The sequence below is a fragment of the Xiphophorus maculatus genome, chromosome 12, assembly GCF_002775205.1.
Source record: "Xiphophorus maculatus strain JP 163 A chromosome 12, X_maculatus-5.0-male, whole genome shotgun sequence".
Classification (NCBI taxonomy): Eukaryota; Metazoa; Chordata; class Actinopteri; order Cyprinodontiformes; family Poeciliidae; genus Xiphophorus; species Xiphophorus maculatus.
This window is the reverse complement of record NC_036454.1, coordinates 23,830,182-23,852,936: the sequence shown is the minus strand read 5'-3', so window position 1 is coordinate 23,852,936 and position 22,755 is coordinate 23,830,182. Positions and strand designations below refer to the sequence as shown.

At 40.0% G+C, this 22,755-nt stretch overlaps 1 protein-coding gene across 3 annotated transcripts in view; it reads left to right on the top strand.

Moving 5' to 3' along the window:
* Positions 1–22,755, top strand: part of ttc28 (tetratricopeptide repeat domain 28) — a 229,141-nt gene that overhangs the window by 53,220 nt on the left and 153,166 nt on the right. Inside the window, exon 1 of one of the 3 annotated variants that reach the window (XM_023343548.1) lies at positions 20,574–21,790. The exons of the other annotated variants lie outside the window; for them this stretch is intronic. Within the exon in view, the coding sequence (XP_023199316.1) occupies positions 21,764–21,790 (27 nt within the window). The 5' untranslated portion in view covers positions 20,574–21,763. Of the gene's footprint in view, positions 1–20,573; positions 21,791–22,755 lie in introns of those variants that run through there. 3 annotated transcript variants of the gene reach the window in all.

Sequence of the window (22,755 nt, the reverse complement as noted above, 5' to 3'; positions counted from 1 at the left end):
ATTTCCTCCTTTAAGTCAGTTTCTACCAAGTTGGTCTCCTGCGACCCGAGGGCTTTAGATGTTCATGCCTGATAAGTAATTCTGGCAACTGGTCTGAACGAAGGTGAACTGTTTTGGGCCGAGTACTCAGACTTTATAATGCATGGTTTTACACACAGGGTCTAGCTGCTTGATTGATTTTTTTGCTTTTTTACAGGCTGGTAAAAAGCACCATGACAATACAGATAATCCACGGAATGTAAAAGAATTTTAAAAGTGTTTATGTGGTATGTTGTGAAAGAAAGTATCTTAGATGTGTAGTATTTAGTCACTGATAAATGTAGATCTGAGTCCATTACTGTACTTGGGTTTCTGACATGATCTTTGAAAAAAATGACTTCAGTTTTTCTTTTTACATTAATCTGATCTGGCGTTCTGGTTCATAAATCATTTTGATAATATATGAACATAATGCAACAAAAAGTGTTGGTGTTGTGCGTCGCAAGTACAAAAGTAAGAGATGTTGTAGTTAGAGGTGGGATGTGAATAAAATGATTACCTAATTATTTAGAGGCTTTGTAATAAGTTTATCATAATTAATCATATTTTATCAAATATCGTTATTTTAAACTTTTCTAAATGTGGTGTCACTGCTGAGATGTGGCTAAAAACTTGCTTGTTGCTAAAATAACCATTTTTTTCAATGATTGTTGCAAAAGATTTCGGGCTGGGCATGGACCTGTAGTGACCTATTGCCAGGGATGCACTTTGGGCTTATTTAAAGGTCACTGTAGTTTCTCAGGCTTGAGGAAAATTGATTTTCAGTCATTATCAATTTCCTTCAGAGACACAACCAAGATAAAATTAAAATCTAAAATAGAAAACAATCCAAAGGCAAACTGCAAGATGAAGCCTTTATAGCTGAGTAAAGTAAGCCATGCGAGTTTAATAAACAACATATGTTTTCAGACGTTTTTAGATGAGTTTGTAGGTTCAAAGAGTAAAATTTGCCAATTTAATTAAAATGTGACAAGTCACATTTCTGTAAAGCAACCACATGAGGTAAATGTGAGCTCAACTTTGACCTGCCTTTTTAAATTAACTCCTGTTCTAATTATCCACAATCATTTTTGACTACGAGTATATGTTACAAGAATAGTCTTTCTGTTATGTAACATAAAACCATTTATTATTTCTCAAACCCTTCATAGAAGAACTCTCATTTGGACCGAGCCTCCTCTGGCCGCTTTTTAGAACTGCAGCAACTGCAAGCTTGCTGCTTGGCCACGAAACAAAACTGCAACATCAAGATAATTTCTGCATGTTTTCATGCTGAGCAGAAATTAATTGAGCCGTGTGTGTCCATTGCTGAGCTCTCCGCTCTGCTCAGAAAAAGCAGATTTAGGTCAGGGAGATTTGGGCTGGTGGAGAAGCTGGAGAGCTTGTTCGAGACCATAAAAGCTGCCCTGTACACCAGCTGGATGGACTGATAGCGCTACAGAGCCATTTATCCTCTTTAGAGTACTTTGTGGATCTGCATAGCAAGAAGCACCTCTACCTCTGCTGCTCTTTCTGAGATGACTGTAGTTCACATCTACTCCACTGTTTGCTTCTTTCAGCCACAATCACATCGTAAGAACAACAATAAATGTCTTGTAGTTGGGGCTTTTGGTAATAAAGGTGCATCAAAACAAATTAGAATAATGTATTAAGTTATGTTATTATGATTAAAGTTGTCTTATTAAGTCTACCTCATAAAATTTTGATATTCATTACACAGAGTGATACAGGGAATTTTATTTCTGTCAACTACGATATAGCTTGGAGCTAATGAGATTGATACAGAAATGTTATGAGAGGCTTTGGCGCTCTCCGCAGGGAGGGAAGCACAGCGGAGGTGAAGAACTGCAGCCCTGTAAAACGAAGCCCATTCAAGACTTTAGGGGAGATTTAAGAGGTGTGGACTGCTGCTGCAGCTTCAAGAGTCACAACACACAGAAATGTCCGATTCTTTACGTCAGGCAATTCTTGATTTTATTTTTAATGTTCAAATTGTCTGAGAAACAAATTTTGGTGTTTTCATTTGCTATAAGCCATAATCATTCAAATAAACATGGAATTGCAATCAGTCCTTTTAAGATATGGCTTTCAGTTTTTTAATCCAAATCACTTCAATACATTATTATTGATGTCCTACTTTATTGAGTTGCACTTGTATTTTAATGCACCTTCATAAGATTTAGGCTTTTTTTCCTCTATGTAGCTCAGCAGTCCCTTTGCTCTCACCTTTCTGTGTCTGTGCAGTCTAGACTTTTTCCACTGCGTGATCCAGGTTTCATGCTCAGAAACAGACCCTTATGCTTCACTAACAGCTCGTTGGTGTGAACTGACAAAGCCAGTAAAGTTCGTATTGGCAGCTGTAATTCCCCTGCCAGATTTGTGAAGAGAAAGGCACCTTTTCTTTTTCAAATCAGTATCTGCCACACAGTCAGTGCTGAGAAGTCCTGGCTTTGTTACCTTGTGGCTATTTTTGCTGCATTTTGCCGTTTAGTTTTCAACATTTCTGATAAAGCCAACTAAACAGAAACGCCTGAGTCCTAAAAAGAATAACATTGATGAGAAAATCCCCCTCTTTATTCCTAAATCCTCTTTTTGTTAAGATGCCATTTACTGTAGTAATCATGCCTCAAGCGCCACTTCTGATTATCCTGTTGTGGAGCCCTCTTTCTGAGTGGAAGGTGAAAACGAACATTCCCACCTCTCAATTAAAGCTGTGGCGCCAATCGGTGCATTTGATTTTATCGCAGAGCGTTAATAAGTTTTGTGTCCGTGATAATGAGTACATAATCCATGCTTAGTGCAGAAAGCTAACCGGCAGTGTTTCACTGTGTATTATGAAGCCCAGACAGTGATTTACACTCTATTGTTAGGGTGGCACTTTTATCTTGGCAGTGTAACTCGCAACAGAAGCTAACAACTTGATCATAAACTGAAGTTTCCTGTGTATTGTCAGACCGAAATATGCACATTTTCTTACAGGCTTATTCAGTATTCAGCTAATCGGCCATTCTGAAAACCCACAAATTTAGATGAGATTGTTTTTTTTTTTTGTTTTTTTTTTTTACTTTGTATTGTGTTTTGATCATTGTCTTGTTTTGAACATCTTTCATTTAGTTTATGAAGGATGGGATTGTTTGCTCTTGTGTATTACGTCAATTTGCTCATCTCCAAATGGACCGCACACCGTGTGTAGTCGGTGTGATGAAACACAATGGATGATTGATCCACGCAGAGGATTCGCACATCTGCTGTACTCCGCAGGGGGAGTTTTTTTCTTTTTTTTGTGTGTGTGGGATGCCCAGCCCCTTTCAGCAGCTCGGAGATGTGGGAAGCTGCAGTTGGGTCACAGTTTGGAAACGGCAATTCTCAAACACAGCTTTCTGCGGCATTGCATCATATCTGGGCCTTTTTCTCAAACCACATCACAAGGTTCTAAAGGGGAGGCCTTCTGTGTGGTAAATGCTAGTTGTTCACATGGCCTCCGGTTGATCCAAATCATCGTTTTCCTGCCTTGATGTTTTCTGGCACCTGTGGACTCCACATGTGACCTAAATTAGATGCGATGATTGAAAGTTTAACAGTTTTTTAAAGTGAGAAGCTGGAATGTTGGTTTAGAAAAACCTAATAAACAACAACAGCCGATGCTCAATGGTGCAGCTTTGATGGCAGAACAGAATTCGCAGCATGGAGCGCTCCTAGCAAACAAACAAACAAGCAAACAGAGGAATCTGGTTCAGCTGCTGGTGCAGTACAAATTCACACTGTGCCCTATAGACAGATGCCCATTCAGAGTGTTATGTTTGCATTATATGCTTTGGTTTCATATGAATGTTGCTGTGATGCACCATAAGTTATCGCTATAGGCTGGAGGGTAACGTCCATCACACTATTGTGGATCTGCTTTGTCTTTCAGTGACGAATGACAACAGGTTCCTGGGTCAGATATAACAACATTTTAAGTTTGATCAGAAAGAATGTGGCAGTTTTTTATTCAGACATTTGTTGAAATTTGCAGAAACACCGTATGCAATGCATTTAAGTAGTACAGATGTGAAATGACATATATTCGTACCACAAATTTTCTTTTCAATTCGTCAAGCACACGTACCACACAAATGCAGCGTTTTAAACTTAAACACACGCAAAGCGTTTGTGCTGAACCTCGAGTAACAACACCAACGCAAACGACAGGATGAGGACTCAGGGCTACGCTTGAAGTCTACCATCTGAAAACATTAAGCATTAAAGTTTTGGTTGTGTTGCAGCGATAATGGAGCAAAAAGGTGCATCAAGCAAAAGCTTTGTCTCAACGCCTATTTAGCTCGCCTTAAACGTAGTCAAGTTGAAAGTAAACATGATCAGTACTGCAGAAAAAACGGCTCAAGTCTAAATCCAGATGCCTGAAGCATTCGACCATAAAAGTCTTAATAGCAGCAGACATGTGACCACACACTGTTACCGAGAGGAATACTTTAGTCCCACCAGATTCACTTGTGTGGTGCATTTAAGGACAAATTGTACACTGAATTTTCTACATTCATGTAAGACAAATTACAAATATGGTGCTGCAGTGCTGTTATTTATTCATGAGTGGCTTTATTGTTGTATAATGATCTGTGTTTCCACTTTTTAAAATGTTGGAACATTTCGATGACCTGTGTTGTTGACTGAAACTTAAAGATTTTTTGTTCACTCTTGAGTAGAAATGTCCTCTTTTACTATTCTTAGAAAACAAATATGCCCCTGTGACGTGATGAAAAAGCTTTTTTTTTTCTTTGAGTGGAACGCTGCGGTGCATCTGACCCAAAACTAGTGAAGATAAAGCCACGTTCTTTCAGTGCAAAGATGGACGTGGTTGATACAAATCTTAATTTCTACACAACTTACTGATACAAAAATGGCAAACCACCTCTGCATCTATGAGTCTTCTTAGTTAGTTCAACCTGTTAGTGCTTAGGTGTGGTGCATTCAATATTTAGTATGATGACCAGGTAATTTCTCAGTGCATCTCAAAGTCACAACCAAACTAAAGCAATGAAGGAAAGAGATTGATACTGGTTCCAGCGTCCATCCTTTGGACATAATCTGATCGCAACAGGCCTAAACTGATGGGCTCAGTTTTAGACTAACTGAGGCATCAGTAAGGATCTCGGATTCTCTCCCTTCTGACTTTCATCATCAGCAGCTTGACTGCTTCACTTTTGAGAGCAGCCTGACAGTAAATGCTCTAATCATCTTTTTCTTTAGCTGTTACATCATTTCTGCACAACAAAAAGCAGAGACGTCCAACAGCCGTAGACCCCTGGAGAGGAGATCAGGGTGGCAGGGTAATGAGTGTGACCATTCCCTCTGAACATTTTTGTCTTTAGATGTGACAGGCTGACACATCCACCAACAAATTCGTTTTTTTGGGGGGGGAAACTTACTAACCATTAGACAGCCTTGAGTGTTTTCAGCAGCATTCTGAGCGGCAATTGATCTATGACACTTAAAGTCACTTTTTAGTCACTATGCGCATCTTTATATTACATTCTTTTGAGTTATATGTCGCAGGAAAGCTGCATGAAGTGATCAAAAAGAAGGGTTCTTTATCTTGTGCTTTAGTCAGCTGGTGATAGAGCTGTTGCGACGTGATGAATGCTAAGCCAAGTCGGACAAACTGTTGAGTCACAGAGGAGTGTGTCAGCACCGAGGCCTTCTATCTGTTTCTGGCCAAGAAGTAATTCATACCAGAGGAAGGGTGTGTTGGAGGGGCTGGAGGGTGGAGGCGCAGCATGGTGATGGATGAGGGCCGCGCAAGAGAAGGACGAGGCATGAAATAGAATGAGGATGAAGGACAGAGAAGTCCTGGCCAGCCCGAGGAGGGGAGAGGAGAGGGTGAGACAGAGATGGAGAGACTGGGCGTGTGGAGAGAATGAGGGTCAGAGAGACACTAACCCGCTCTCAAAATTTGCTGATGTTTGCTGCTCAGCGCCGCACTGTGATATCTCGCTTAAATTTACATTTACTCAGACAATATGAGGTGAGAGATCTTCTTTCTCAGCTGTTTGACCTGCCAAGGCCAATGTGTCAGGGAAGGACAGAATGTGGGGGGAGAAAATAAAAACAACCTTCTGATAAAATCACAACAGTCCGGTTGCAGAGTCTGTTTGAGTTTATAACACAGAACCTTACAAAAGTAGTCAAACCCCTGGGTTTGATGTGAGAGAGCAACACAAACTGTGGCTTGCGTTTGCCCTCTCAACCTCTTTACTCTGTCACCCTCATATAAAATGCATTGTAATTGGTTGCCTTTAGAAATACAATGAGTAAACCAGTGTGCAATTTAACCGATGTGTGTCCCAGCTGTTTGAAGGCCCTATAGGTTTGTTAGAGAACATTAGTGGACAAAGAGTATCATGAAGATTGAGGATCAGAAGAGACAGAGCAGAAGCAGGTATCCCTTCTTTTATCAACTTTTAACATCTCATGGATCAATGTTCGAGTCATCTTCTGAACATTATAGGAGTATAACACATCTGTGATCCACCCATGGCAAGGCTGTCCATCTGAACCGACTGACCAGACAAAAGGAGTAATAGTTTAGGTGCAACAAACAGGCCTATTGTGACTCTAGAGAAGCTACAGAGAGCCACAACTCTGTCTTTTTGTAGGACAGCTGTTGCTCTTGTATGCATCATGTCTGGTTTTATTGAAAAATGGCAAGAAAGAAATCCTTTGGTGAAACAATGGCTTTTGAGGTCATAAGGCAAAGCAAACATGCCGCAAAAGTTGCTCTGGTCAGGCAAAATTGTCTTTGAGCCATTTCTCTTATAAAGAAATACATTTTCGGGGGAATACTGTATAAAAGCCTTTCAGACTTGCTCCAAATGTAAGTATTTCCACCCGCACTGTGCTCTGCTACGCTGCAGAAGAACGTCGGAGACGGTGGATGAAGAGGTTGCTACCACGCTAAGATAGAAAAACTCAGCAGGTGGCTGGATTAGCAATTATTTATTCCATCTTATTTCAAGACTTTAGCTCAATCAGATTCTCTACAGCGTTATAGTAATGTAAATGTAATTACTTCACCGTTCATATTTAAGCCTCAGAAGAACCCTCCATCCGCTGTGTGGCTTTTCAGCTTCGTTCCTAATGACCTTCCAAATGGTTATCTGTACTGGGAGCCCTGCTGTGGAGCTGCGATTTACTGCTGAATTGTGAATAAATGAAGCTTTCGTTCCGGCTGCGAGCTGTCATGATGTGTTTGAGAAATGTGGGATTGTATTCACGCGTGCACACACTCTTTCATACAGTACTCTGTACCACCCTGCTATCTCTGTCTGTTGTACAGACACACATACACGGAGTGAAGAGAACAACAAACAGACTCATCCGTCATTGGGTCATGATGATGGTGGCAGCTTAAAGGTGTCCTTCCTATATCTTACAGTCCATTTGTTGCTTTCTTTCTTGTCCATTAGTTTTGCTTCCCCTCTCCTCCCTCCTCTGTGCGTCCACTGCTGTTTCTCTTCCGGACCGTTCTGGTGTGGCCTGACCTTCTTTGGGTCATCTTCCTGTCTGAAGCAGGCCGGTAGGGGAGAGGGGCCGGCTGTTCTCAGGGCCGGCCAGATGGCTGGGCCTAGTCCGGGACCGGGGCAAAGCCCACCGGCCAAACTGGTAGCAGACAGGAGCTCTGCGGGGAACAGTTTCCCCAACGCTGCTGCTCCTCAACATGGTCAAAAACTGCTAATTATCCTCTGGCAGTCAGGTGAAGGAAGGGTCCTGGATTTAATGTTAAAGTTCTGGCATAAATTTAGAGTCGCGGGTGATGATTGCGTCTGATGTTTTTTTGTTAGCAGATCTTGGCTGACAGGAGGCTTCCCTGGAAACGGGTGAAGATGATTCGAGTAGAAAAGTCAAACCGATGACAAGGAGGTTTGACAGCAGGGGAGAAAGCTGGTGGGGTTGAGAGGCAGCATGTGTGAAGAGTTTGATAGGAAATGACTGGAGTGGCTCCTATTCTTGGAGTGGAGTCAACCCCCCCTACATCTTCCTGCTTCTGCTACATCAGCTGCTGAGTTTCAGCTTGATGCACATCAGTAGCAGGAGCGCCATTTATTTCTTAAAGAACTCCCCGTAGCTTGTGGATGTTCACCCAGCGATCCATTCATCTGCCGTATCGTGTAAAAGCTTCTCACCCCTTAAGCAACTTGTCATGTTACATCTACAAACACTAGTGTATTCTGGTGACCTTTTATGTGACAGACCGTCACAAATTGGCACATAATGGAGAAATGGCAATTTGAACTTTAAAAAAAAAGTGAAAAAAGTGCCTGGGCATGAATTAACGCTGCTTTTCTTGCTTACCTCTAAAAAACACATTGAGACAAATTGACTTCAGCTTTCACATCGTTAGTGGATAATATACAGATAATAAAAGTAATTCTGTGTACATAAATACATTGGCGAATGCTTTAGAGTTTTGTCATAGGCCATTACAGGAACAAACCGCATTATGAAAACACCAGACCGGTTGGATTAAAAGTTCTGGAGGAGTTTAAATCAGCGTTAGATTACTAATCTATATGAAAATGAAAAGTGCACAATCCGTGTAGGGGAAACGACAAACGTGGAAAAATCAATACTTATGAGTCCAAAACATAACTCTTGACCAACATTTAATATGCTCTTTGGTAGAAAATGAACACGATGATCCCTGTTGCACCATTCCCAGGGTAATACATGGTGGTGGTAGGATCATGCTGTGGGGATGCTAACCCTCAGCAGGAAGCTGGTCAGAGTTGATAAGATGGGAAACCTATGAGGGGATGCTGTAGACATGAGACATTTTAGCTGCAATGAAATAGTTCAGATTAAAGTACATGTCAGAATGGCCCAGTCAAAGTCCAGACCTAAACTCAGCTCAGAATCTGTGACAAAACATAAAATTTTGGTGTTCAAAGACATTTTCCATCTAAACTAGCTGAGTTTAGGATATTTAGCCAATAATGGGCAAAGACGTAACAACTAAGCACTCACTTGTTTGGGTCTATCACAAAGTATTCTATGCAAAACTGAAAGGTTTTAATATGAAAAAACAAGTCAAAGGGTTGTTGATATTTTTGCGGTTCACTGTATCATCCTGTAAGGTAACCCTTGTGCCACAGAGCAGCGGCTGAGCTGCTTGACTCGGCCGCTGTCCAATCACCTCCTACATTCAAATGAGCTCATCTTGCTGACAAGTTACAGCGATGGCCGTTATCTGAGTTGTCATGTTGAGGGAGACCAATTAATCCCGGCGTGGCAACAACAGCGCTGCTCTCCTGTAGCGCAGCTCCCTGTATTTCAGCCCCATACGTCAGGCGCTGAGATGAAAGAAAGGTCTGCCTGTGCGACATTGCTAATTTAAGGGATTATCACCTGTTCTACCAAAGGCACATTAATCCTAATCCTGTTTTAACCCCTTTGATCTGAAGTCAGAGTGATTTAAGGGGTGGACTGACCTAATACCCCTCACAACATCCACCAGAAACATACAGGTGCCTGATTTGCTTTGTGAAAAGTCCAACTGTTCTCCCATTGCTTCCTTTACCATTCTGTTTGTTAGCCCTCACAGGGACTGAGTTATTAGCAAATCCTTTTGTGCATCACTTCTTTCATGCCACTTCAAGAGTTGTAAATTCTTAGTTGATGTGCTCTCTAAGGATTAGATTAGTATGGGTAGGAAAAGCTGTCACTGACATAATAAGCCTCGAGTATTAAAGTATTATAGTGTGGTAACTGATGAGAAAAAAAAATTGAAGCAAATTCAGGCAGCCTCTGCTGTAGTCTGGTTTTAGTTAAGCTTTGCTTATTTTTTCTTTTCGTAATCAGTATTTTTTCCTTTAATTACTTCACTGAACGGAAAAGAGAAGCTTACAGAAGACCTTTAAAGGAAGATAAATATTTGCATTTATTTGCTGTTAATTGTTGTCTGTTTGGGAGATAATCTGTCATAAATTGTCGTTTTAATGCTTTAATGTGCTTATTATGATTACCAGATTGTGGCGTGCGACTCGAGTGTGCGTGTGCATATGTGAGGGGGTGTAACACATGGAGACGTTTGATATGAGAGGGAAAGCAAACAGAGACTGTGGGAGAATGTTAGATAGACTTGGTGTGGTGATGACGGTGGGAAGAAAGGTAATTGAAAAAAGAGAGGAGTACGTTTGGTTTTGGGGGTTTTTCTAAATGAGGGACTGGAGATGGGTGGGTCAGACCGCAGTGTGTGTGCGTGTGCTTTTGTGTGCATTTGTGAAATCAGATAGACACAAACACATGTGAATTCATTGTCCTGTTTCCATCTTTGTGTTTAGCGTATAGAGCTTGGAAGGACCACACAGGATCTGTGCCTCATGCGTCGGAGTATGTGGCAACGCTATCATTATTGATCCTGCCGCAGACGTCAAACCCCAGCGCCTATGTAACTGCCTCTCTGATTGAAACAGCATGCTGGAGCCTGTTTCATCCGTGTCCAAAACCGCTGAATTATTAAACACAACTCTGAAGCAAAGGTCCCTCGCTTTGCCTAATGTCGTAACACAAATCTACTGTAAAGCGCCTCCAGGGGATAAACAGGCCTTTCTTCATTAGTGAGATTGGAGGAAGAAAAGGAAAGAGGCGAAAATTAGGGGGAGAGGACTTAAGAGAATAAGGGGATTTTAATCATATGTCTTAATTACTCATGATGGTGTGAAGAGTTACTGATTAAACTGCAAGGAAAAGGACTTTCAAAGATGTTTCTTATTTTCAGACCCTTTCCTTTCATACATAATGTCAAAATGGGAGATGAAGTAGGCTGTTTAGATACTCCAGGATACTGTGGAAATAGAAACTCTCCAGAGCCAGTGACCTATTCACAACTGTTTCTTTGCACATGAAAAGAACAAACTCTTCTGCATAATCTTTAACCCAAGCATTACATAGTTCTGCATAATGATAGTACTATTACCTTTTTTATTTTTTCTGCTTATAACACAAGGCATTTTACTGTCACTTCTCTTTATTCTGAAGATTCCAGACTGGGGAAATTAGAGAAAATTCAATTTCCAGTGTGGCTGCTGGTACTGAGAGTCGGTATCAGCAGCCACACATAGTATGTAGTGTCCATGGCTGACGTAACTATCAGTTTGTGTGGTAAACAGACCCATGAAGATACATATAGCAGAAGTAAATTACAATTTATTATTGATCAAACAAGAAGTTTGTTTCTGATAGGAAGTTAGGAAATGAAACAAACAATGCAAAAGGAGTATCTTCTTGAATTTTTTAAAAGACTAATTTTCATTAGAAAATGGTTTGTTGGAAATTATTCATGCCCTGCTCAATAACCAATTAAAATCTTTTTTTGCCCACATTACATTAATTAAACCTTTCTTATCCTTGCTGAGCAGCTTTCTGCATGTTTCCACCGATATTTTGATTATTTATCTTTGACAATTATCTTTCACCTTAATCTTCAACTCTCTCCATAATTCTCTATCAGAGTCCAGTCTGGACGTTGGGTGGGCCACTACGAAATGTCAATATTAATTTCAGTAATTTTAGACTTCACTGTATAACTTTAGAGAAAGCTAGGACATTTAAAAAGTGATGGCACAAATGCTAAAGTCAAACTTTCTGAAAATTGTGAGACTTTGTGCCGATGGATCCTTTGATCACCTGGACAACTGCTAATAGCAACACAGATGCACAATGTACACTAAAACTCTGTATTAAAACACACACTAAGAAAAATTAATTCTCGCAAGTTGTAAACCAAACATTTTTTTTCTGTAACTACTTTATTTGCTTAGTAGCATCCATATTGGATTTTGAGCTCATCAGCCATGAGAAATGTGACTTTATGACTTTTTTTCATCTTGAGTCTTTGGATTAGTAACTTGTAAGTAGAAATGCAACTTTCTATCAAATCTGAATCTGAATACAGCTAGCCTTAGATTTGTGTTGACTACAGGAAAGACAAATATGAAAGCCATCAGTATTACCTCTCCATTTGCAAAAAGAATATATATATATATATATATATATATATATATATATATATATATATATATATATATATATAAAATTCCCTTCTCACCCACCGCGGGTGGTTCTTATCCTCTGAGCTCGGGTCCTCTACCAGAGGCCTGGGAGCTTGAGGGTTCTGCGCAGTATCTTGGCTGTGCCAAGGACTGCACATTTCTGGACTGAGATGTCTGATGTTGTTCCTGGGATCTGTTGTAGCCATTGGTCCAGTTTGGGGGTGACTGCCCCGAGGGCCCCGATGACCACAGGCACCACTGTGGTCTTCACCTTCCAGGTCCTCTCCAGTTCCTCCCTGAGGCCCTGGTATTTCTCTAGTTTCTCGTGCTCCTTTTTCCTGATGTTGCAGTCAGGAAAATATAACTTTAGATATATATATATATATATATATATATATATATATATATATATATATATATATATATATATATATATATGTAGAATTGAAATTAAACTCAAATTGATCCCAGTCTGAGCTGTAAGAAACAACAAGCACTATCAAGTGCATTTATACATGTTACTCTCACTATTACAGTAATTACATTACTTGTTCTGGACAAGAACAAATAACATATTTCCTAACAAAGACGATGACGCTAACAGAACTGAAAGTAACATCTGTCTGCTGCTCACTAAGTGCCAAACCTGAAACAGCTGATGTGTAAACAGGTTTTTGCAGAGCATTGGTTTTCAAAATTCGGTTTGCAATCCCACTGTGGTTTGTGTGTGAGGTCAATGTAATATTATCCTTCTAAGTAAAATTAGATAAAAAGTGACTATGACATGTTTAGGCTGTAAATGTCAGATTTTAAACAAAGCTTAAGGTTGAGCCAATCGCACCGTCATTTTACCTTTGTTTAATGCTTGTTGTTAGACTAGCCTCCACCTCTGTTATTTTGTAGCTCAGAAGCCAGAATTTTAGGAAACACTAGAGTAGAGTGATTTAGGGTCATTTAATGGGGCGCCTCAGTGCCTTTAACCTCCTTCAGGCCTTTCAGGCTCAAATTGTTCCTGTTTCTGTGATCTTTTTGGATTTTAACATGACCCAACAACTTTCCTTCTGACCTTTCCTCCCTTCTTCTCCTGCTCTTTTCACTTGTTATGAAGCTTCTTGCTCAGACATTTCTGTGTCAGCTGTAGATGTTGGTAAAACACATGGTAGCATGTTTATGGGTGTAGGTGTGTGCCGAGTCCTGTGACTTCACCCTTTCAAATACAGAATCTCTCATATGATTAGAACTGCATAAACATCCCGGTGCTGTTTACATTTCCTCGTGTTTTATCTGATACTCTCTATATGGAAGCTGCACAGTTGGCAGTCAGGAGGGAGGATGAAGACAACTTTGTTGTCATGGTTACAGTAATAAGGACTGCTTTAAGACAGCCACAGTGGTGCACGTTCCAATGACCCATTCAGCCCTTTTGCTCTGTAACGTCACACAACTTCCTACTTGGTTCCCAACAGGCAAAACTCATAATTACTGCAGTTACCACAGGGCTTTGTCACACTAACGTAAACACACTGTTTTTCATTTCACTGGAAGAAATTATGTTGTTTTTATTATTATTATTTTTTGTTGAGGGACCTTTTCATTTTCCTCTTTCTGTATTTATTTGGACACATTTTGTGGGGACATTTCTCTTTTAGTGAGATTGAGAGAACAGCAAATTCCCACTCGGGGAAGCTGCGAATTGCATTTACAAACAAATATTTTGGGCTTGAGCACAAGGACCACTGCCAGGTTTTGTGCTCTGGTGAGCAAATGTTTAGCTTTACTCAATCTGTGTCCCTACTGTAATGTAATTTTTTCCCAGCCTGTGATCTTGAATGTGATGTGACATGAAATGAGAGGTTGCTGCTCATATTGCTGAGCATGCAGTCCGCTGATCAATGGGGGGCTGAACAGAGAGCACCGTGAAGGTGTTAAAAGCCTATATTCTTTACACAAGCCGTTTCTGTCATTCAGTCCAAATTCATCCCACAGTTTGAATATGTTTGTTTAACGGGCAGGACTCTTCTCTGAACAGCTCAGTTCAGTCTGAGTGGGTGTTTTGCCTTCAATCTGCCCTGACATTAGTCGACTCTTAAGATGAATTATTCTGCTCCCCACGAACAAAACCCAGAAAACAAATACCATTTTGAATAGTTTTCCGAGCCTCTAACATCAACCTTTGCTCGGGGCACGTTGGGTGGCCAGCGCATGTGACCTTCTCATAGTGTGGCCCCATAACCCCCATCCATCCCTATTAGAGGGCACTCATCAGGGACAGCAGCCAGAGTGACACACTCCCAGCTGGGTTTCCCAGGAGAAAATAATGTGGAGGGCAGGGAACGATCCCAACGGTGCGCTGAGGTTTGTGTGTGCGTTTGTTCTCTGCAGATAGGACTCTGTGACTCTGAGATATGCACAGGCTCATTAATTAGAGGCTCTCATTATCCCCCCTCAGGCTCCAGACACTTAATCAACACCAAGCTCCCGCTAAGACACAACCATACATGCACTCACACACACAAATAGTCGTCCATCTCGCATATTCCACAGCAGACTAAATTCTGACACAACATCATCCACCAAAACAGCTTTGTTAAAAGAGGTGAATGAATGAATGCTGATGAGGGTTATTTGTTTTCAGTGATGTAGAGAAACAGAGTGGTGGGTGTCATTGCTGTTTAACACTTTTATTGTTACGGTGTTGTTAAGCGCTTCAAAACAGATTCATCCAGCTGCCATGTCTTTTTATGGATGTAATCTATCAAATATTCTAAATTACATTCCTGTGTTATAAATGTTTCGCCTGACAATAAAGTTTATTAGTATTTAAAGCATAATAATTTATTACTTGTGGCCTTATGTGATGTTTTTTTTTTTTCTGTTTTTGCCACACCTGTTAAAGAACAAATATGAAGTTTTACAGTCATGTTATTGTTGTCCTGTTGGCATCTCCACCCCCATTGCACAGCTGCATGCACACAGCCTTGGCAGGTGTTTTACGCTGCAACTAATGCAACCTCATAAAAATGTAAAATACAGTGTATCCCAGACATTCTATAAAAATGCCTTAGTACCTAATTTAATAGTTCAAATACCAGATATGCCATAATATGCATTAATACAAACAGTGGAAACAATCTTTGCAATAAAGCAGGAGCTAACATCAATGGTCTTCCTTAGCTCCGCTTTTTGAGGTAAAGTTAATCAGCGCCAAGGAAAATGAATGGTTCTCCTGGATTGGCTGCTTTGCAAACATCAGTCAATAGCATGTCAAGTACCAATCCTGTTTGAATATTTTAGACATGCTGTAAAATAACAAATTCACAAATAGTAAAATTTTTACTACACTCCACAGAAAAATCCACAAAAACCAAACCCCAAATAGGTGGAGGCCCACTCTCTGAATAAATAGCAATCAGGTATTCCATTTGTTTTCATAGCATATAACTAATTTTTAAAAACATTTATCTAAAGCTGATAAGCTCTGGCATTTGGATGGTGACCCAATGTGAAACTGCAGAGCAGACACACAAATATTTTACCCAATCTCAAAAGTACTGCAGCGACACAGTTGTTGAGTGATGTAGCTGTGCTGGTGCCAGAACTCTGTTTTTTGAAAGAGATTTTTGTCACAATAGTCAGTGCCCAGTGTGATCAGCTACAGGCAGTTTACCCTCGGTTAGGTGCTGGTTTGCTAGGTCTCCATGTTGCCGCTTTCAGAAAGTATTTCTCCTGACTCACTAATCTTTACTAAACAAAAAACATTCAAATCTTCATACAATTTCACTCTGTCTTTCACTCTGTTTTGGAGCATATGCAGGCATTTTACTGTGTGCATGTATCTATCTAGTTTTAAGTGAGGACACAGGTGTAGATGTTTCTGCTGTGAAATTTATTGCCTTGAAACTCCAGTGCTTGTAATTAAAAGACCATTGTTTATTCTAACAGAGGACAGATAGCACACAAAGACACCCCAGTGTCATGACTTCAAAAGCGAGGGCCTGTGTAGTAATTAATTATGCCTCCAACATTCACAAGAGCAACTAGAGTGAGCTACTCGTCAGTCAGGTTTTTAAAAGCATTGAGTATTTTTTTTTTCTTTCCCCCATGAACATCCTGTCATTGGACACAGTTTTCCTTGACGTTTATCCTTTTGGTCAGCTGTGTTGTACTGAATTCATGCAAGCTCCCAAACAAGGACATGCTTTGCAGGTGGAAGAAGCATTAGGTGGTGATGGGCCTTACATGGCTCTAGCTTTTGTAATATTGCAGCTGCTCAACGTAAAGCAAAGCCGGCTTCAAAGAGCAGCTCACTCATCGGGCTCCGATCAGAACCTTCAGAAGAGACATTTTTGAGGGCGTGATTGGCACGAACAAGAAAAGGAAGCACAAACTCTCGCACGGCTCCAACTTGTGGAAAATGAAAGAGGCAGTTTTTTGTTTCCCTCTGAAGGCTGGAGTCTGATTTCCTGTGCGGCTGTGATTGGGAAAGCAGAGGCACGCACAGGGAGCCCGCTGCTGTATGGAGATGCCAGATGACAGGCTTCACTACGAAGAGAGGCTGTTGCTTAACGGCGTGCTGAAGTGGCCCGTGATTGGTCCTCTAAATGCCTTCTACGAAGCAACTTCTTGTGTATACCTATTTTAGATGTTAGCAGTGTGTGGTTAAAAGAAAATTGTAGTGAGATGCTTAGCATGTCGTGAGAGCCTTTTTTTTTTACATTAACGTTTAGATAAAATTGCATTTTAAGAAAATAAAAAGCTGTGATGCTACTGTAACATTAACCCTGCCCCCTCCCTCTGTGCGCTTTAAGCACTGTGTCAGCTGTGTGTGTATAGGTGTTGTCAAACATTTGTTCCTGTTCATCCATGTGGATCACCAAGTGGACACTCTGTGCACAGCAGGAGTTTGTCCATACGGCCATATGGCATCCTGCCCCCTCCTTCCACTCATTTTTTGTCATCCGCCTGACCCCAAGACGCACTGTGGGACCACGCTGACCCCTGAGAGAGTCAAGCTTATTGACCAGCCCACAGCTCTGTAGAGTCCATTACCTAAACCAATTTAAATCACAAGCCCATTGTTGAAGCTTCTTTATCGACCATTTCCCTAATTCACTTTCATATAGAGTATAAGCTGTTATGAATAGAAACGTTCTGTTTCTTGAAAATATCCTGCACTTTCCCACCTTTTGTCATATTATCACTGCAAATATTTTTTTCATGATTGTTTTTTTGGGTGATAGACTAACACAACATAACCCATACATATTTTCTTCCTTTTTGTTTTTTTAGAGAAAGAAATCTGCAAAATGTAGCAGGGGTATATATTCAGGCCTTCCAAAGCTTTGAAAAAACATCTAGTAGTGCAATTGAGACTGCAGGTAATTTGGTGTACACATTGACCAGTTTTGCACATGTGGAGATTGAAAAATTGTTCCATTCTTCTTCACAGAATATCTCAAGTGCCATCAGATCATGTAGGGAGCGTCTGTGAACGTCAGTTCGCATCATGATGCAGATATGATCAAGCTTTACATTGGATGTTGTGCTTAGCGATAGGTGCAGCCAATGCTAGTTTTAAACCGAATGTAGCGTTTTGCAACAATTCTACCGCATGTTTCTACATCTGTACTCCATGAACTTGGCCCTTTCTCTTGTATGTTTATAATGTGGCTCTGCTCCAGCACACCTGACTCGTGATGGAATACCTCCTATGACTTTTCTTTAAACAATAGTTTTCCTTTTCCCGCTTTTTCATAGATACCAGATTTCAGGAGTTAGAGCTGAATAGTTGTTCTCTGAGCAGATCCTCACTGTGGATCTTTGCAGCTTTTCCAGAATTCCCATGCACCTTCAGGTTTCTTCTTTTATTTATCTTCTCCTTGCCAAGCCTGTAAGCAAAGCTGGACGACCATGTATTGGACGGCGTACAGCTGTGCCATACTCTGTCCTTGTCCAAATGATGCGTTGAACAGTGCTTTATGAAATAGTCTATAATTTTATTTTTTTGCCAGGTTAAAGCTCTTCACAACTTTCTCCCAGACCTGTGCGCTCCTTGATGCTTTGCTCACTATGTTCTCTAATGAGGCCGTCACAGAACCATTGTGAAGGTGCCTTCTACCAATTTATGTCAGTTACAGGTTCTTAAGGCTTGAGGTGCACTTAATTTGATTTAGGGATACTAGCGTAAAGTTTGATTTAATACATTATGCATGCCTTTAAAAAGTGGTCTTGAGGGTCGAGTGTATATTATTACTTGTAAAAATAAAAATTGAAAGCCCGTTCTCACTCTGTATTTCACTTTACAGTTATGCATCACTTTATTTTCATTACCCTTGAAAATATTCAAAGAAAATACGTTTTAAGTTTGTGGTTGCAATGTGTCAAAGTGACGGGTTATGAATACCTTTTCAGGGCGCTGTATGCAACGCAGTTATTTATTTCCAGTAACTGAGGTTACAACCACTTGACGTAAAAACTAATGAAAACTATTTTCACTCTGTAACTATGGTATCGATCTTGGCCAACAGGCTCTTTCCAGATCAACCTTGTGCTCTGTTTTCAATTCTGTTCAGCCAGCAAAAAAAAAAAAAAAAAAAACGTTTCTTTTTAAGCGTGTCAGAGCTTTTCTCTCTCCAGCCAAATAGTGTCTAATAAAAATCCCTGGCAACGTTTTGCATCTGATGGCAGTGTACGGTAAAATATTGCACTGTAAACTGAGTGTGACAGCAGCTCTCAGCAGAAAGAAACAGGAAAAAAAAAAACTCTGCATGTTTTTTTTTTTGTTTTGTTTTTTTATACATGTCTTCAGCATCCAAGGTTCTCCCTCTTGTGTGAGTTGTGCTTTTTGTGCATGAATTCAATCAGTTTTCACAAAAAGTAACCAAGGGCAGTAGCTTCCATTGATAGAGACGATGGCAGTGTTGCAGTGCAGCATGGGAGTGCAGCACTGTGTATATATTTCAAGTTACTTAAACTGGAAATGGACATTGCAGCATATTAAGCAGATTTCACTTCTACATTTGTCTGCTTGTTTTTTTTTTTTTTGACTCTGATCATCCAACTCATGAACCTCCACATGAAACAGAAACTCAAAGCTACTAGCAAAAGCAACAATACTCCATCATGTTTACCTTTATAGAAGGAAGATACTATAATTGACTTATCCAATGAAGTACTTGTAAAAATGTGGACTGTAGAGAAAACAGCAGACTACTAAAAGGGATCCTCTTTAGAAATATTGTTGATATTTCTAATATAAAATTATGGATAAAGCAGAATGAATGTTCAACCATTACTAGGGATTTTTCAGTTGACTATAGTGGTAAAAAGAGAGTAGCTTACATACACTAATCGTTGACCTGAATGCCACATTTTGAGGGTTTTTAATTTTATTTATAATAAATATAAATATATAACATCTTAACTTGAGATTCTTATTTTAAGCATCACTTGAAAATCTCAAGTAGTGTTTAAAATATGAATAGTGCAGAACTTTGGATTGTTATGAATTTTCTCTAATCCACAGTGACTTGGCTGTACCTTTAGGTTTCTTTCTTGGTCAGAATTGCACAAGTTTATCTTAATTTTCAATGATAATACATTTTAAATAGAAGTGTCTTTCATAACACTCAACATCATTTTGCAAAGAAAGTTCAACTCACTTTGCTGCATGCTGTGACAGTAGGGTTTGAGTATTTTTCAGTTTAAGATCACCATCAGCCTTGGTGGTTTCTGGGTTGAACATCCAAACCAGATTAATTTTCTCTGAAGGTTGCAGTTTGAATCGGGTTAAAATTTGGACACAAGTGGGTAGAATATGTAAAACAGATGAACATTAAAGTAGTGAAATGCAACCTGTTTTCAACCTTTAAATTTATGAACGTTGGTATTTTTCTATGATCTCTGTATCAAGACTAATATCAAAAATAGCCAAATATTAGGCCAAAGAATTTGCCAGTGGTTCATTGATGACAAAAAAAAGTCAAGTCAATTCATTTATTGGTAAATGTGATAAATATCTCCTGCAATTTAGCTTGACATGGAGCTCAAAAGGGACAAGATAATTAATACAAACAATAAAAAAATGTTCCAAAAAAAACCAAACAATTACATAAATGAATAAATGGATAAAATAGGCATCAATAAAGACCCTAAATAAGACCAAGCTTGCTAAGGAAAGCAGGTAATGAGGGTTTATGAGTGTTCAGGGCTCCCACTGCCTGAGGATATGTACCAAGTACGAATGGATTTGATCTGAGCCTAATGCTTTTTAACCTTTTTTGCTTGATGGAAATAAAAAATATTGGCAGAATGAGATGGGCCTTTTGCTATATATATATATATATATATATATATATATATATATATATATATATATATATATATATATATATATATATATATATATATATTTGTTTTTTTTGGAAAAGTCAGCAAACATCTTCTTGGTCTTAAAGACACTTTTAAGTATTTTTTTTTAAGTAGAGGATACTTCAGCTCTCGTTTTATCAAAGTCGATTTATTCCCATGATGAGTATTTGTAAACCTCGGTCCAATACCATAAATGCCTTGTGGATTTAATGTCATACGATGTGTTCATTTAAAAGCACATAGAACTAACTCCAACTGGACTAAACCAAGTTTTAACCTGAGGTTGTTTTATGACATTATACGCATCTACACACCATTCTTTTGTCAGTCTGCTGTAATTCACAGCCAGTCTCCAGCCTGGGCGGCTCCATCAGCACATTGCGTAAACGTAAGGCGCACTTTTTGGCAACTTGGGATGCCGTCGGCGCTATGACCCTGCTTCCTTCCATCTCCACAGCTCGGCTCCTCTGCTCAAAGTCTGTAAACTGCAAGGCTGGCGGAGCGCAGGGGAGGAAGTCACCAAATAGCTGTAGTTCCAATTTGTTACTGTTGCAGGATCCAGGGTTTCCTTCCAGTACAGCCTCACAGAAATTCCAGGGATTTTTTTTCTTCTTCTCGTGTGTGAGGCTGTACAATCTCCTTCCCGTGAATCTTACCGCCTGTCTCCACTGGGCTCAGTTTTAGTTCTTCCTCCACTTCTTCCAAAAGTGTGCATCTACAGCCGGCGGAGGAACGGAATTTGATCACTGTGATGAATATTTTTCCATTTTACGCACGCGTGTCGTCTTCCTATCGTTTTCCTTGGATCGGGCAGAAAGATTCCACTTTATGCGAGCGGCGTAGGACTGACTGTGCAGCCTAGTTTGAAGGAACAGCCTCGTTTTGAAAAGTTGAAGAATAATCACTCTCTACACACCGTCTGGAACGGTTCTAGGGGCGCCGAGCGCGGCTGAGGAGGGGAGTGGGTTTAACGCGCCGCTCCACTTTGGATTTACGCGTAGGAACCTTTCACCTAAATATTACCAGTCTACACTAACCGGGTCTGTGATTTACATTTCCTCAAGTGTGGATGTAACCCGAGGTGTGATTTGCCCAACCTGAAATAAAAGAAGAAGAAGAAAGAGAGAAAACTGCCGCAAAGCTGAGACTCGATCGCACACCATCATGCACCACTTCTTGGGAAAAATTTGCTGCAAAATCGAGGGAAGTAGAGCGGCAGCATGACTTGTGCTCAGGATTTCTTTGAGTCTACATTCCGTTCTCACACAGCCTAATATCTTAATGCTGTTCCATTTTGGTTTACAAATATGATGAAATGGCAGCCCCGGAAGAAGGTGAGTGATGCTGTTTCTAGTTCTGGTCGTAGATAATCTTCCTCAGGTTAATCACAAGTTGGAAAGACGGATCAGAGCAGAAACCAGAGCTCTGCTGTTCTAAACTCCTCCTCACTATATGGAAAGCAGTTTATAGAATAAGTTTCAGTTTAACATTTTGTAAGCTAATTAGTGTGAATTAGTGTTGCCACAGGAGTGAAATGCTTTTTCTCTTCGCCTAATGTGATACCTAAGATTAATTGCTCATAACATGTGGTTTGAAATTGATGATCCTGTATTATTGAATGTGTTCGCCCTTTACACTCTGACCTGTACGTAAATGTTTTGTCTGTCCTGCACTTCTGTTTATCACCAGAGAGCCAGTCTAATCTGTGCTAATCAAGCCATCAGTGATTAATGCGTTTGGAAGGGAGCTTGTGGCACTGTTGGCACACAGCCTACACTGTGGAAACCAATGTCCAAATTGAAGAATAACTTTAGCAACGAATGCAAATCAGCTAAAGAAGTCCCACCATTTTCACACCTAAAAGTTTTACAACGAGCTGACACCCTCTCTTTATTTTATTTCCTAGACAGCTTATTATTATTGCGTGCATTGCCCTCACTGTTACCTATGGTTTGGCTTTTTTCCCCTTTTAAGTCTTCTTGTTTTTGCTGTCTTCTGTTTCTCGATTTTCTTTTTTTAAAAAAGCCCTAGAGTATTACAGCATGGAAAATATCTGAAAATCATCTGGGGTCTGTAAAGGGAGGAAAAAAAATAGTAGCACAAAAATGCTTATGTTCTGCCTTTCTACCACTAGGGGGCACCTGCCTGACAAGGAATAGTCCTCAGCTTAAAAGGGAGGAAGTACTAAACTGGTCACAAGAGAGGAAAAAAATACATGCATGAGTAACTCCTTTTGTTCATTTGTCAGCCCGTTTATGTATTATTGTAACTCCTCTTGTTACCAAGCTCTGTGTTAAGC